Consider the following 14,624-nt stretch of genomic DNA (forward strand, 5'->3'; position numbering starts at 1 on the left):
TACCGGAGCTGCTCACAACGGCGCTGCTCGAAATGTGACCCGCAGGAAATGCTTCCACCTTCACAATGCACGTTGACCGAGTCATCCTGTCCTGGAAGGCACCTTAACCTCCATCCATGCATAGGAGATGCAGACAGTGTTTTCCTCGCCCTTTCTCCCTCGTTCCTGCCCACAGCAGCAAGCCTCAGCTGCAGCGGTGGGCAGAAGCCTCGCCAGTGGTGGGAGCAGAGCTGCAGCGGTCGAGATGAGCCACGCTGGCAGGAGATGCCGTGGGGACAAAGTGGGAAGGGGTAGAGAGGCGAGGCGGGGTAAGATGTCTAGTTATTTTGCAGAGAGAATATGGAAATGTGTGTTCCTTATCTGCAATGATACTATGCAGGCCAGCAGACATACATTCCTGAAAAAACTGGGGAGCAATGTCTAGTTATCATTGTAAACATTTTCGCCTCCTTTAAAGTCATTTTTACCCCTCAGTCAAGGGGGTAAGGCCCTGTCTTACCAGCACCGGAGAAACTGGCACAGGCTGTGGTGAAAGTCAATGGCCTCTTGCACCAGTGGAAGCTGTAGCTGATCTTGATCCAAGCACACAGTGCCGTAGTTTTATCAGCATGAGGTTCCTCATATGCCTGGCAGGTCTGATTAGCTTTTGCAAAACTTCAGCTGAAAGGAAATAAACATAGTGTAAATGAAAAGGAGAAAAGAAAAAAGAAGAAACAGCCTCTTTTCTGTCATGTCTGTGAACAGCTTTTACTGCTTTCCCTGGAGAGCCTGCATGCTTGGACAGCAAGTTACTGTGAATTAGTGAGGGTCACTGCCATTGATTAAATCCTCTTTTATGTTTCCTGGTAACTCCTGAATTATGGCAAGAGTTGAGCATATTAATTTAACACTTTTTTTTTTCATTGACAGTTCTGATGGAGGAAAAAATCTGCAAGTCATTTTGAGCAGATAATACTGCATTAAAATAAAATTCAGGAACAAAATGGCATCTCCCTTTTATTCCCAGTTTCACAGTGCTATGTTAACAGGAAAGTCAATAACCAGTTGAAGTCTTAAGCACAAAAGTTTTGATCCTTGCAATTGTGGTTATTCTCTTAATTTATGCAAGATATGGACTAGGACTATAATAAGCGAAGTATGTTAAAATAAGGAATATTGCCTTTTTATGTCATACCTCTGCAGCTCTTTTTCTTACGTAGTGATGAAATACTATAACCTTAACTTTTTAATGACAGAATGAAATGATCAGCACAAACTTCAGTAGTAAGGATATTAATTAATGCTGATTATTTTTGAGGAAAGTTTAAAGACTGGTATTTTTCAAAAATTCTTTCTCTCTTTTAGGTAAATGCCTGAACATTTAGACATGCATGTATATGTATATGTATATGTATATGTATATGTATATGTATATGTATATGTATATGTATATGTATATGTATATGTATATGTATATGTATATGTATATGTATATGTATATGTATATGTATATGTATATGTATATGTATATGTATATGTATATGTATATGTATATGTACAAACACACACACACTCATAAAAGCACATACATTTAAACATGTTGGTTTCAGAATGGTGTGTGGGAATTTGTTTTTCAGAAGACAAAAATTGTTTTGGTAGCATTTTGGGAACATGCTGGAATGTCCCAAATTATCCTGTGGGGGCTGGAAAATGGAAACCAACATATGAGAAGACATTTTGGGAGAGATTTCTTTCTGGTCATGAAATCCTGGGCCTTACTTGATCCGTCCCAGTGCCACCCTGACACAGGTGCCTACCCTGTATGTAAAACCTCCAAGGATGCCCTCCACAGGGAAGATCTCCCTTTTCTTGTTTTGCTGTTACCCTCAGAGGTTTTGCTGATGTCTAGCCTAAGACTTCCTGCCAGGGACTTCTTTTCCACACCAGCAGAGCTGCATGAAAAGAGTTGTCATCTCCGTCTTAATCAGAATTTTTTTAATTATTGAAGGCTGCTCTGTCCCTATCTTCTGCTGGTGGCCCAGCCAGTGCCACCTCATTTGATCGTTCACTGCTGAACCGCATTTTCCCAACCACCTTTGTTTATACTGCTCTGCTCCGGGTTCAGTTTCCAGGAAAATCAGGCTTTCCCTGACTTCCCTGGGCTTTTCTGGGATCAGGAAGTTGCCTCACGTGTGGGATAGGCTGTGCTGTTGTCTGCAGGAGTCAACTGCTTATCAGGCATGTGTGTATGCAGTTCTTCATACATGCCTCTCATAATTCCAGTACTTAAAGGAGGCCTATAAGAAAGATGGGGACAGACACTTTGCAGGGCCTGTAGCGATAGGACAAGGGGTAATGGTTTTAAACTAAAAGAGGGTAGATTCAGACTAGATCTAAGGAATAAATTTTTCCCAGTGTGGGTGGTGAAACATTGGAAGAGGTTGCCCAGAGAGGTGGTAGATGCCCCATCCCTGGAAACATTCCAGGTCGGGTTGGACGGGGCTCTGAGCAACCTGATCTAGTTGAACACGTTCCTGTTTATTGCAGAAGGGTGTACTAGATGACCTTTAAAGGTCCCTTCTGACTCAAAGATTCTATGATTCTGTGATAGTTACAGCCATGATGGTGCTGGTTGTTTTTTGTCTGATTGGAATAATAATTAAGGGCAATTGACATCGACAAGTCTCCACAAACATACAAGCAACAGATATCAAAATGTAATTGTTTGGAGTTCTGTGGCAACATTTTGGTAGTGGGGAGGCTGCAGGGGTGGATTCTCTGAGAAGATGCTAGAAGCTTCCCCTATGTCTGATAGAGCTCCAAGATGGACCCCCTGCTGGCCAAGCTGAGCCCATCAGCGATGGCAGTAGCACCTCTGGGATAACATATTTAAGAAGGGGTAAAAAAACCTGCACAACAGCAATTGCAGCTGGAGACATGAGTGAGAACATGTGAGAGAAACAACTCTGCAGACACTAAAGTCAGTGAAAAAGAAGGAGGAGGAGGTGGTCCAGCCACCAGAGCAGAGATTCCCCTGCAGCCCATGGTGAAGACCATGGTGAGGCAGGCTGTCTTTCTGCAGCCCACAAAGGTCCACAGTGGGGCAGATGTCCACCTACAACTCATGGAGGACCCCATGCTGGAGCAGGTGGATGTGTCCCAAAGGAGGCAGAGTCATCCCACCACAGTAATCAAGCATGTTACAGTTTGTTAAAACATTTTCTTGTACAGGACCATATTGGAGACCTGTTGCTGTCCTGATGAACGCTCCTAATCTGCATGTTACGGAGAATCATTTGGCCATGCTGGCCATTTGTTTCCTTGAACAATATTACAACTGTTCAAGAAACAAAACACACTGCAGGTAGAGGTGCTGCATGGGAATACTGGTTCCCTGGAGGTAATGGACTAGCAACGGGGTGCAGCTTGGCTGGGACGGACTCACAAAATATGACCCATCAGCTGGCCAGCTGCAGCCACCTGTAATAGCCTTCTTCAGTTGTGTGGTAAAGTTGTTATCTTAAGCCCCAGGGGTTTGTTAAAAAAACCCAAAAACTAGGTATTTTACCTCAGTACTGGAGCATGATAGAGGCTGCTTTACAGCTAACCCACAGGGTCAAATGAAGGATAGTGTCTTGCAGAGGGACTATATCTTCTTGTAAAGCCTGTGTTCAAAGATAGGTACTAGTTGTGGAATATTTAACTTAGAAAGCCCTAAATGGTTTGAGATTTACCCACAGAAGAAACACTATTGCTTCAACACAGTAGAAACTGGCATGCATCAGCTGGAGCCCTTCAGTGTGTGGGAGCCGTTGGCTGAGCCTTTTGAATGCAGTGTCCCCTTCTGTGTCCAAAATACCCTTAATTGATATTGATTCTCTTGATGGGCTTCCAAGCCCATTGTCATTTGCCTCAAGGAAAGGATATGGCCAAGCTGAGGTTTGAGGGAGGTGTATAACGTGGGTTATAATGTTTGGCTGGAGCAAAAACCTTTCCCTCAGATTAGAGAAGCCGTCAAACTTAAATTTATGCTTTTATCTCCCTGTCACATCAGTTGCACCTGGAGCCTTTGGACAGCCCCCGAATCACAGCAGTCGAAATAAATAAAGCAGCAAGACATCCTCCCTTTCCCTTTCTGTATTACCTACAAGGCTGCCTGCCGCAGCATGCTGTCTTGTGTCTAGGTGCACACGATCAATTAAGTGTTGTTAGTGCTTCATACCGTAATCAGAAGCAGCACTTTAGTTCTTGCTAAGGCTGCATAAGGCTTGCACGTTGTAGGAGGACTCCCAAGGGCCAAACTAGGCTGTCATTAAATGTGCCCTTATGCTTTAAGGTTGATACACGTAACACACAAATGATCTTTATTTTTCAGGTTTCGGTGGAGAAGTTTTTCTAGACTGGCTGGGGTTTTTGCTCTCTGTGCCTTGCCTAGCTCAACTTGAATTAGCACTGTTTTCCCTTCTGAGGATGGACTAATCACCAGCACGTTTTTCTATTTCTTTAGCAGTGCCTCCCAAATTGAAGGAAATGAAAAACCAAGAGGCTGCTGTGGGTCAGAAGCTAGTGCTAAGGTGTGAAACCACTTCAGAGTACCCTGCGCTCAGATTCAAATGGTTAAAGAATGGAAAGGAAATAACAAAAAAAAACAGACCAGAAAACATCAAGATTCCCAAAAAACAAAAGTAAGTATAGAGATATATCTCTTAAGCAGAGCTGGGAGGGGTGGGGAGAGCTGTTCACCAGAACACAAGCATTGAGGTTGTTAATTATGGTATCACAAAGCTAAAAGCTGTGAGTTAAGGAGAAAGAAAATCTAAGGAAACAGGCACTGACATGTGAACATATGGATGAAGTTGTAGTACGGTATAATGATTTCATAAATAATTCTCCCTTTTCAATTTCTATTTATTTTCTGATAGCCAAAGGCTATCATTTTAACCAGTAAACCTTGGAGACAGGCCATTTTTAAACTACTGACAAGGAGAAAGGTAACATGTTTATTATCTAAAATCCAAGGACATTTAAAATCATCAAAGCAATATAGATTTAGAAATATTTTTGAGATTTGCTTTGCAAGCAATCTATCCCTTAAGAAGGGCTGAATGCTGCCTGCATTAGCTTTGAATGCCTTATGCAAGCTTGCAGTAGTCCTTTACTTAGAGGCATTCCCGCACATGCAGAACAAGGCATGGGTCTGGCAGAGTCAGGTGAGTAGCAAAGCTTGCAAATATTTGTCCTCCTGGCTGGGAGAAAGTGTCCCCTATATGTGACTGATGACCAGTGCCAAAAGATGGTCTGGTGCCTTGTTTCTGCGGGAAAGGAGAAGAAGCTACACTTATGAGGTTTTTGCATTGAGACAGAAGACTTTTGTTGTTTGGTCTCCACCTTGTTGTTTAGGTTAAAAAGTTTAGATTGTGGCCACATTGACACAGCATCAAAGAAAACTATGAAAATCTGTTTTAATACATCCCTTCAACTCTCACTTCTGCTCTCAGTAGGCAGGGCTGCTCTCTGTGGCACTGGGCCATGCCTTCCCTTCGTACAAGACACAGAGTATGTGGGGTGGGCTCTGCAAGAGGTCTTTCCTTCCAGGGTGTCAAGTACCCTCCATACTTTTTGTCAGGTATCATCTCATTAGGCAAAACAGCAGCCAAAATCAGACAGGCGCTTGACTCTTCGGAGTTACTCAGGTTGAAAACCAGATGTCCTGCCCTGCCTTGCAGTTTCTTGTCCCCATCCTGGGGCACAAGGTGAAACAAAGAGAGGGGCAGGGCAGCATCGCCGCAGCCCCCGTGCCACAGTCGCACAGACGGCGAGAAGGGACCTGTGATGTCTCCTTCCAGCATTTGCGAAATGGAGCTATTCCAGGTGGCAGATAGCCTGGCAAATTGTCTGGACCCATTTGCCGGGCCATATGTCTCCCTCAGAGTTGTATTTTCAGCCTATTCTGTAAAGAAAATGTTCAGGTCAGAGCCTGGCCCCCAGCTTCCCCAGCAACCCAGTGCTGCCTGTGAGGGGCAAACAGTATTTTCTCCTCTTACATTTTTGCTGATGTGGATTGCCCAAACTCACTGGAGCCAGGGTTTCACCTTCTGGGGCTGGCCTTTGTCAGTTCAGCATTGAATCAGTCACTGCCTTCTGCCAGCTCTCTTCTTTCTCTCCCCCCCATAAAAACTTTGAGGAGCTGGCAGAAGGGAAACTAGCTAATAGCTATTGATTAGAGCATGCATGTGGAATGTGTGAGACTATTTTTGAGGTTGATGTGCCAAAACGTGTTTAAAATTCACCAAAAGATACATAATGAAAAAAATTACAATTGAGCCTTTTTCTGGAAAATGGAAATCTGAAGTCCTGTTCCGCCACTGTAAGTGGGCAGAGTGCAGGCTTTGACCTGGATTTCACACTTCTGTGTGCTATCCCAGCCACAAAATTCCACTCATTGTTGGAATGTCTCTCTTCTATTTTCTGTTTTAAAACAGAAATGTCAGTAGGGAACAGAGAAGCCCTTCCAGTTAGAAATGTGAAAGTCACTAGATGTAGAGTACAAAAAGGGGAAAGACAAGGGATGTCTGCTGACATCTGAAGGATTTTCCTTGCTTTTCTACTTTGAGATTTTAATTTGGGGACACATCAGTGCTTTGCTATTTCTTCTTTTGCTGTTTACGTGTGCTGCTACTCAAGACTGAGCAGATGTGAACAGCTTAAGAGGAGAGAGTTTTTATTTTGATAGAAAGTGGGACAGGCACATGTTCTAAAGCTAAAGGAAAATGGGGGGAAATGCAGTGCAAATGAATGCATAAAAAGACATGCAGATTACAGTAAACAAAGCCACATTAAAAAGATTCTATCACAAATTAAAGGAATAGCAATGATCAAGGAGTTTTTCCTCACATATTTTCTGTGTTTTTTCATGGTGGCACATTGATAAATATTTGTCATGTTTGTATGCTGCCATATCGTTACAACAAGCATTTTAGTGTGATTTTTTTTGCTATTACCAATTGTGGGAAACATCAACTAGGAAGGCTAGAGTAGCTGTTGAGCTGTCTGGGATTAATGTCTATTTTAAAGGTCAAATGGCTACATAAAAAGTAGGCTATGTTTCTTAAGAACCATTAATATGCAGGGTACCACTGTCTTACTGACTCCTTCAGTCCAAGCACTTGAGAATAACACTTTCTACATATTTATAAAAACCTCACAAAGTTTATAAACAGTGCTCAATGGCCAGAACTGACTTTTAGTAATGTCATATTTTGCAAGAAAACACCTTTCTCGTTGTGTGATGGCAGAATAAACCTGTTCATTGTATGGAGAAAAATAAATGTTTCTGAGTTCTGGCTATTTAGCTTTAGGTTTTTTAACAAACTGCAAAGATACCTGGCAGAATGATGGAGTCTAGCTCAGATGTTGAAAATGAAGACCTCATCTTGGCATCTGGAATAGGCATGAAAAAGATGATACCGCAGCTTGGTGTTTATTGGGTCCATTTGACCAGTGTGAATACTAATGGTTTAAAGGATTTGCCGAAGTGGGGCAGATTCTGAGTGTGTTTTCCTAGTTTTTTCATGGTCTAGAAGACTCTGTGGCAATGGAGGTTTCCTCAAAGCTTAGCCTTCTGAGGGCTGCCTTGCATGTAAAATTAATTTGGGGAATCACTCCTCTAAGCTCACTAGGATGGTACCAGGGTGGTTGATTCAGAGGATGAAGAGCCCCAACATGCGATGGCATGACAATACAGCAGGTGAATCACACAAATGACTGTGCCCTTTTTCATTATCATTGGAAAATCAAGAGAAACTGAGTGAGTTTAAACTTTAATGAACAGCGTTTAAAGCACTCACTTTTTACCTCAAATTTATCATGGAGTAAGAGCATGCAGCCAGTGAGTTTCTGCTGCTCTTATGATTGCTCATGATTCATGATGCCATGACTGATTGATTTGTGCGTCCAAGCTCTAAGCTATTCCTTTGTGTCAATGGAGATAGAGAAAAAATCAGGAACCAGACAAGGGCTTTTCACCTGCTACCTAACTTTCCCATACCTGTCTAATTATACTGGTAACATTTCATTTTCTTTCTCTGATTTCAAACCCAGGTGAAGCCTACACATAGTGTAGTGTGCTGTACAGAGTCAGACTCTCTTCATCACATGAAGAGAGACTCCTTTATCAGGGTTGGGGTTTTTGGGCAGTGAGAAGGTGTTTGTCACTTCACCTAGCTGATGGCTTTGGATGCAGCAGTGCATGAGAAAACTGTGTGTGCAAATGCCCTGTACCTTGGGCTTCATCCAAGCTTAGCCTGGATATTTGCCCGCAGACAGGCAATTCTGGATGACAGATGGAGGCTGGAAGCAAAATGAATTCAAGCAGTCAGATAAGGTGGGCTGGGACTGCATTCTGCATATGTATTTCTTTCCCTTTCATGTATGAGTACAAGCTCAGCATTGTCATAATGGCGATGAGCTAAAGATATAGCAGAAGTAAATCTTATAGGGAGAGGCATTTTTTGGTGTAGCACGGTACAGTTTGAGAAAAGGACAAGCATTTGAATACAAAATCCCTTATCAGGGGATTTAAATGAGTAGTGTTCGAGTACTGTATTGCTAGGGAGCTGCTTCATTTACAGCCATTAATGAGTCATCTTCTGCCCTGACTGTTTTGAATTCTGTCCTGATATGTCTCAATAACATTCTTAAGGCTATAAATATTCATATTATTTCTCCTGCTCTCAGAAAGAAAACTCCTTCCAGAGTTTTTCTAAAAACAAGAGTAAATTGTACTTGCTAGAAGTAGATTTGTAAGAAATACAGTTGCTTCACCTATTTTAATATAATCTTACAACCATCAAAGGAAGACACAATTCCTCCCATTTTCGCATAGGTATCATGTAAACCACAGAGAATAAAAAAAAATGTGCAGGGCGAAGAGTTTCTTCTTCTAAAAGCCAAGAGTGACACAAAGGTGGTTTACATCAATATTACTTAAATCATATGGAGAGAAAAAGAGACTGCAGCAGACATACAGTGGGTGCCCAAATAAAAGTGATATAGCTGCAGCTGTGCTTCTTGCTTATCACTGGGCTAAAGTGAGTTCCTCAAAAAACTGAGCCTGTTTACATTGTTTTTTGAAGCACCCTGAGGCCACAGCCTACTCTCCATCTAGATGAATGTCTGCAAGCATGGCTGAAAGATAACCTGTGGGATATACGAAATATCACACACATCAATGCAAGCTGTTAGGTGGCATAGGCTACTGCCAGACTTTCCTGCACAAGCCCTCAAGAGTCTGTTGCAAAGGCAGGTGTGTAGATGGCTTGTAGGAAGATTAAAGCGTAAGCCATTTTTACTGTGGTGTAGGTATAGCTGTTAGTCAGGTGCAAAATTTGCACCCAAAGAGACAGTACCTTTCACCTTCTGGACACTTCTGTCAGTGTCTCGACCACGTTTTTCTCATATATTCATGGTTGCCACACAGTTCTTGTATGCCATCTGAAATATAGCCCAGTTAATTAATTCAGCATTGGGAACTGGGCTCTTAACATTGCCTGAGAAAGGAGCTGAAATAGTCAGCTATTCATTTGTTTACCATTTGAGCAAACCCAAGCAAATTGGTAATCCTAGCTTGTCTGCTCCTCCTCCTTGCAAGCCCAGTGGCCTCAAGAAAGCAGCCCTCTTTCATGGCATGACAGGAAGCTGTTGTAATGTGGGTTTCTCGCAGAGCTGGGTCCACCTAGTACACTGCTCTCATGCCATGAGGGCCACAGTGCTGACTCCTCAGTGGTAGGGCCTTTGCGTAGAGGCAGGGAAGGCCGAGCTGCCGATAAGCAGATGTTTGATAGCAGATGGGATAGTCTACTGTGGTGGAGGGAGGGGTGGCTCACAAGGATGAGTTGGAAAGTGGCATTGAATATTTTGATAGCCACCCTGCTACAACAGACTTGTTTCTGGTCTGAATCCAGCCCTGCTCAGTCATTCCCAGAAGCAGTAACCAGTGATTTCTGCATGGAGACTTAGGAGACATGGCTGTGCTGAAGCAAAGCAAGTCCTCAAACATTGCTTAGCTCAGCACTCTTTGCCAGACATGCTGGTGACTATGAACTTTTAGAGTGAAGAACCCCTGCCTCCTGGGGATCAGTCCTTCATGTTGGGCTAGGCCAACTTAGGGAAGCCAATGCTCATGCACTCTACTAAGTGACTATTTTGTAGAAAAGTGAGCAGGCTTTGATACAGGCAAAAACTCCCCCAAAGTACTTCTCTTAAACAGAAACTGGGAACAGCAATAACGTGTATTTTCCCCAAGCTAGTCATTCTTCGCAGTGTAGGTAATGGGATTATTGCCATCACCTGAGTTGGGGACCCCTTGAATGACATCAGAACATGTTCCTACCAAATTAATGGACAGGCAGGAGTTCTGCATTTTAAAAACTAATCTTAATACCTTGGAGACTGATTAAATTACATCTCTGAGCCAGCAACAAAATGTAGCTTCATGCAAATTGTGCTCCCGCCCATAATTTTTTGTTAGTGCTGGAGAATGATTTACTGCTGGGGTTTCAGAGGTTGTTAAAGAGAGTGGTGTGTCCTAATCTCATGATTATTTAGTCAGATGTTGGAAACTACAGTACTTACCCAGAACTCTGCTACTGGCAACATGAACCTGTAGGAAAGGGTAATCTATTTTAATATTACACCCATCCCTGTGGCATCTGGATAGCCAACAATTCAGCTGAGAGAGAAAGGTTGTTTTTCAGATTTCCTTTAAGAACAAAGACTCCTCTCAAGCAAAAAAGCATAAATAAGTATCTTCGTTTGAGTTCATTAATATGCCTGCTTTCCAGCAGCCTATAAGAGAGAATTTTTTTTATTCTCCTCCCTTCTTTCAAACCTGGGTAGTGTTAATCTGTCAGTAAGAATGGAAGACAAGACTCTCTGTTAAGAGGGAAAAAAGAGTGCATTAGTTGATGCAATGGCTGTTACTCCAGTACAGGATATTTCCATGTTTTTTCTGGTTTCACAGGAAATACTCTGAGCTTCACATTTACAGAGCCACATTGGCTGACGCTGGGGAATACGCATGCAGAGTGAGCAGCAAACTAGGGAATGACAGTACTAAAGCCAGTGTTATCATCACAGACACCAATGGTAAGTAAGGCTCTTTTTTACTATCACATTCAGAAAGACCATGTGTTAAAGCCAGGATAAAAGGGTTTGGAGAAGGCGAAAGCTTTGCAGGTGAAGTGGAAGTGGAAACTGAAATCTATTAGGTGTGCTAAGAAAATTAATCAGGCCCGACTTGTCTGCTATGTAGTTGAGATGTTTGTTTTTCCTTACCCAGACAAATGGGATGAATCCCACAGAACTCATGAGAGATCAGCATTTTCTGTGAGACACTTTCCAACACCAAGTCTGAGACACAGTCTAAATAGTCAAGATAAGAGGAGGATGAAGAGAAGGGAATATTATTCTAATTCCCATAGTACACATGAGTAGTGGAAGTACTGCAGGCCTGAGGGGAAGATTTCATTTAACCTAAAACATGCCCTAGTCTGAACTTCTAAACCATCACTCCTGTCTTTGTCTTTAAGTAATATTTGTATTTTTCTGACTGCCACCATTTTTACTTTCACGGATGCTCAAAGGTTTTTTTCTTTTGATTTCTAAAATAATAAAGACAAATGCATGAATGTATTTGAAGGCATATTATTCAAAGGCATGAATATAGTTCAGGTATTTTAGTTCAGGTACTGTGATTTAAACTTATTTCTTGAGGAGCAGGGCGTTTCATAAGGCAGATAGCATTCAGACTTACCCAAATGATTTAAAATTGTTGTAGCTATTTTTGCAAGGCTCCTTTCCATTTCGTATACAGGAAGTTCCAGTTGCTTCTGGGGAATTTTGTGAGTGTTTTCATTGAACACAAATGTTTTAGCAGTACTGTTTCTCCTTGCGAGTGCATTGGAGGCTGCAGTTCAACTGAAATCTTGTTTCTTAAGTGTGACATTGACTAATTCAGCTCCAATAATTCAAACTCCAGTGTCCAGCCAGTTGTGAAGTATCAAAGGAACATACTCTCACTAACAAACAAAGCAGAAGTTGTGTGTGTATCTGAGATGGATTTAAAGATATTGTTGCAATGGGAATTTATCAGGGATGCTTTTCTATTCCACATTGTGCTCTGAAACAGGAGATAGGCATTTAAACAAATAGAAAAACAAACATAAACCTTTGCCCGTGGGATTTGCCTTTGGCTATCTGCTGTTTTGTGGTCACACAACAATTGCTCAACTGTATTCACTTTGTGTACTTGCTATTCTATTCCGTCAACTAAAGAATCTCAAGTGCTAAGATTTCATACTAGCTATATGTTATTATAATCATGATCAGATGTCAGGAGACTGATATTACAGTTCAAGTGTTATTTACCAGAATGTTATTAGGAGGAAAAATGCATAGGTGTTTCTGTGTAGCTTTGTACATGCTCTTGGTTTCCATGAATACAAACTTTGGTTGCTCATTAGCTGCTTACATGCAAAGCTCCTATACTGTTTCCAAGATACTGGAGTTTCCAAAACTCAGCCATACGCACTGTGCCTGGGCAATGATACAGATAAATGCAAAAAAAATGCTTGGGCATCCTCTGTTACTTTCTCAGACAAGGAATGGTGATGTGGCTGGGGAGTGCATGTGGGACCTCATTCCTATGCTTCATGACACGGATTTTTCAACTTCCTTTGGGCTGTGCTGAATGACAGCAAAACACTCCTGCTGCAGGGAGATGGGAGCTCAGTTTTGAATGAAAACATTTGCAGGCAAGCCCTGTTGTGTGCATTTATAACTGATTTGTTAGAATCTGTCTAATCTTGTTGTGAAACTTACGTTGTTTAAAACACAGCCATGCATGCAAACTCTCTTGAATGCGGGCAAACTTGGATCTAATCTAAACCTGGCAGCTGGCTCTTGTCTGTAAAGATCTGAACTGGAAACCCAGTGATATCTGAACTGGAACATCTCAGTGATATTTAATAATCTAGAATCAGGCATGGCAGCATTCATTTGAGTGAATAAATCCATCATGCATATTTGGTAGCCACACATACATCTGACCCCTCTCTGCTTGTTGTTGCTTATAAATTACCAGTAAAATTGTTCCTAGTTTTCCTCCTAATGATGGAATTTTCCACCTGGATTTGAGGAACAGCATGCACAACATCTGGTGACTTAAGAGCAATGGATCCCTAAGGCCTCAGAGGGCAACATCTGCTTTGCAAACAGGGACAGACCCCCTGTGCGGGTGACCTCCTCACCCCTCCTTCCCCACATTCCCTGACCTCTTCCCCTTGCTAGCTTAATGACAGATTTCAGGTCCAAACTCGGTAATGAGCCCTGAAGGGCAGTCATTACTCAGGTCCTATATATCTGTGTGGTCCTACACTATTCATAAAAGAGAGTTTTAAAAAAAAAAAAACCACCAGCATATTTAGCTCGTATTTGTTATTTCCTGCCAATGGGCTTTTGGAAAAGACCTTGGAGTCCAATGCAGCTGAGGAACTCCTGTAGAAAACTAGTATGTGGACATCTGAGAGGGCTGAACCTCTCAGGGTAGGCAGAGAAGTTTCTTCCTTCCACCTCCAGCAGTTAGGGTGACAGTGGGGTAAAGAAAGATGCATCAGAGGGCCTGACTTTCTTGTGGTTGTACTGACCTGCTCTGCTACATGAACCATAACTTTAATTATGACCTTTAATTTAATGACCCTACCTGGTCATGTTTGTTACGTGTGCCCTGCTATCTGCAAACTAGATCCTCCTTTCCCTTTATGCTGGGTGCTTTGAGTCCAAGGGTAGATAAGGTGACGGTATTTCTGGGCATGGGGTTATTTTTCTTTCCTTTAAAAGATTGATGTTTTTCAGTATAAAAATCTTAGTTTTAATTCCCTAGAATTTTGTCAAATTTTAACCATTTTAGCTGAAATTTTCTTTGCTGGTGTATGCCACAAAAGAGAACTCTAGGACCAGACCAAAGGTCTATCTATCATGATGCCTTGTCTCTAACATCAACTAGCAATGGACATTAGGAAAAAATAACACATTAAGAACAAGGCAAATATGTTTATTTTTTTCCCAAGGATAGGAAAAGCCACACCTTTACTACTAAGGTCTCATGTCTGAAATTGTTAATTTCAATTCTCTGCTTCAAAACATAGAAAAAATGAGTATTTCTCAATAAAACAATTGCAAAAATTTCTTTGTTGTTTTCAGTGAACAAAGAACTTTATTCTTCTCTGATCTCGTACCCAGAAATGGTAAAATTTTCTGTCTTAAACAGTAATAATCAATGCAATAGTAACTCCTTTCTTTGTTGTTGTTACTGTTATTGTCAACATTCACGTTACTTAAAACTGCCAAAGTTGCTCTTGTGCAGGTTTTTGCTATGTATAAAAACAGACACACCACATACAAACTGTATTAACCTACATAGACCTTTACATTTTCTCATCTTTACTGAAAGAAGCATAAAGCCTTGTCTGTAGAGCCATGTGTGTGGATTAAAATGCAGCAGATATAAAAATAGGTAGGTAAACACTATTTTTTACCAATCTTAATAGCAAGCAGTGGGATCTATTCTGTTCTCCTTTAAATTTATA

The 14,624-nt window shown here is 41.7% G+C and overlaps 1 protein-coding gene across 1 annotated transcript in view; it reads left to right on the forward strand.

The window, feature by feature from the left end:
* NRG1 (neuregulin 1) overlaps positions 1 to 14,624 on the forward strand; it is a gene marked incomplete at both ends in the record, with an annotated part of 184,866 nt that overhangs the window by 29,409 nt on the left and 140,833 nt on the right. The window contains 2 exons of the mRNA XM_082013482.1: positions 4,487 to 4,664; positions 11,000 to 11,124. Coding sequence (XP_081869608.1) covers positions 4,487 to 4,664; positions 11,000 to 11,124 — 303 coding nt within the window. The remainder of the gene's footprint in view (positions 1 to 4,486; positions 4,665 to 10,999; positions 11,125 to 14,624) is intronic.

The sequence above is a fragment of the Phaethon aethereus genome (assembly GCF_964289735.1).
Source record: "Phaethon aethereus genome assembly, chromosome: Z".
Lineage (NCBI taxonomy): Eukaryota > Metazoa > Chordata > Aves > Phaethontiformes > Phaethontidae > Phaethon > Phaethon aethereus.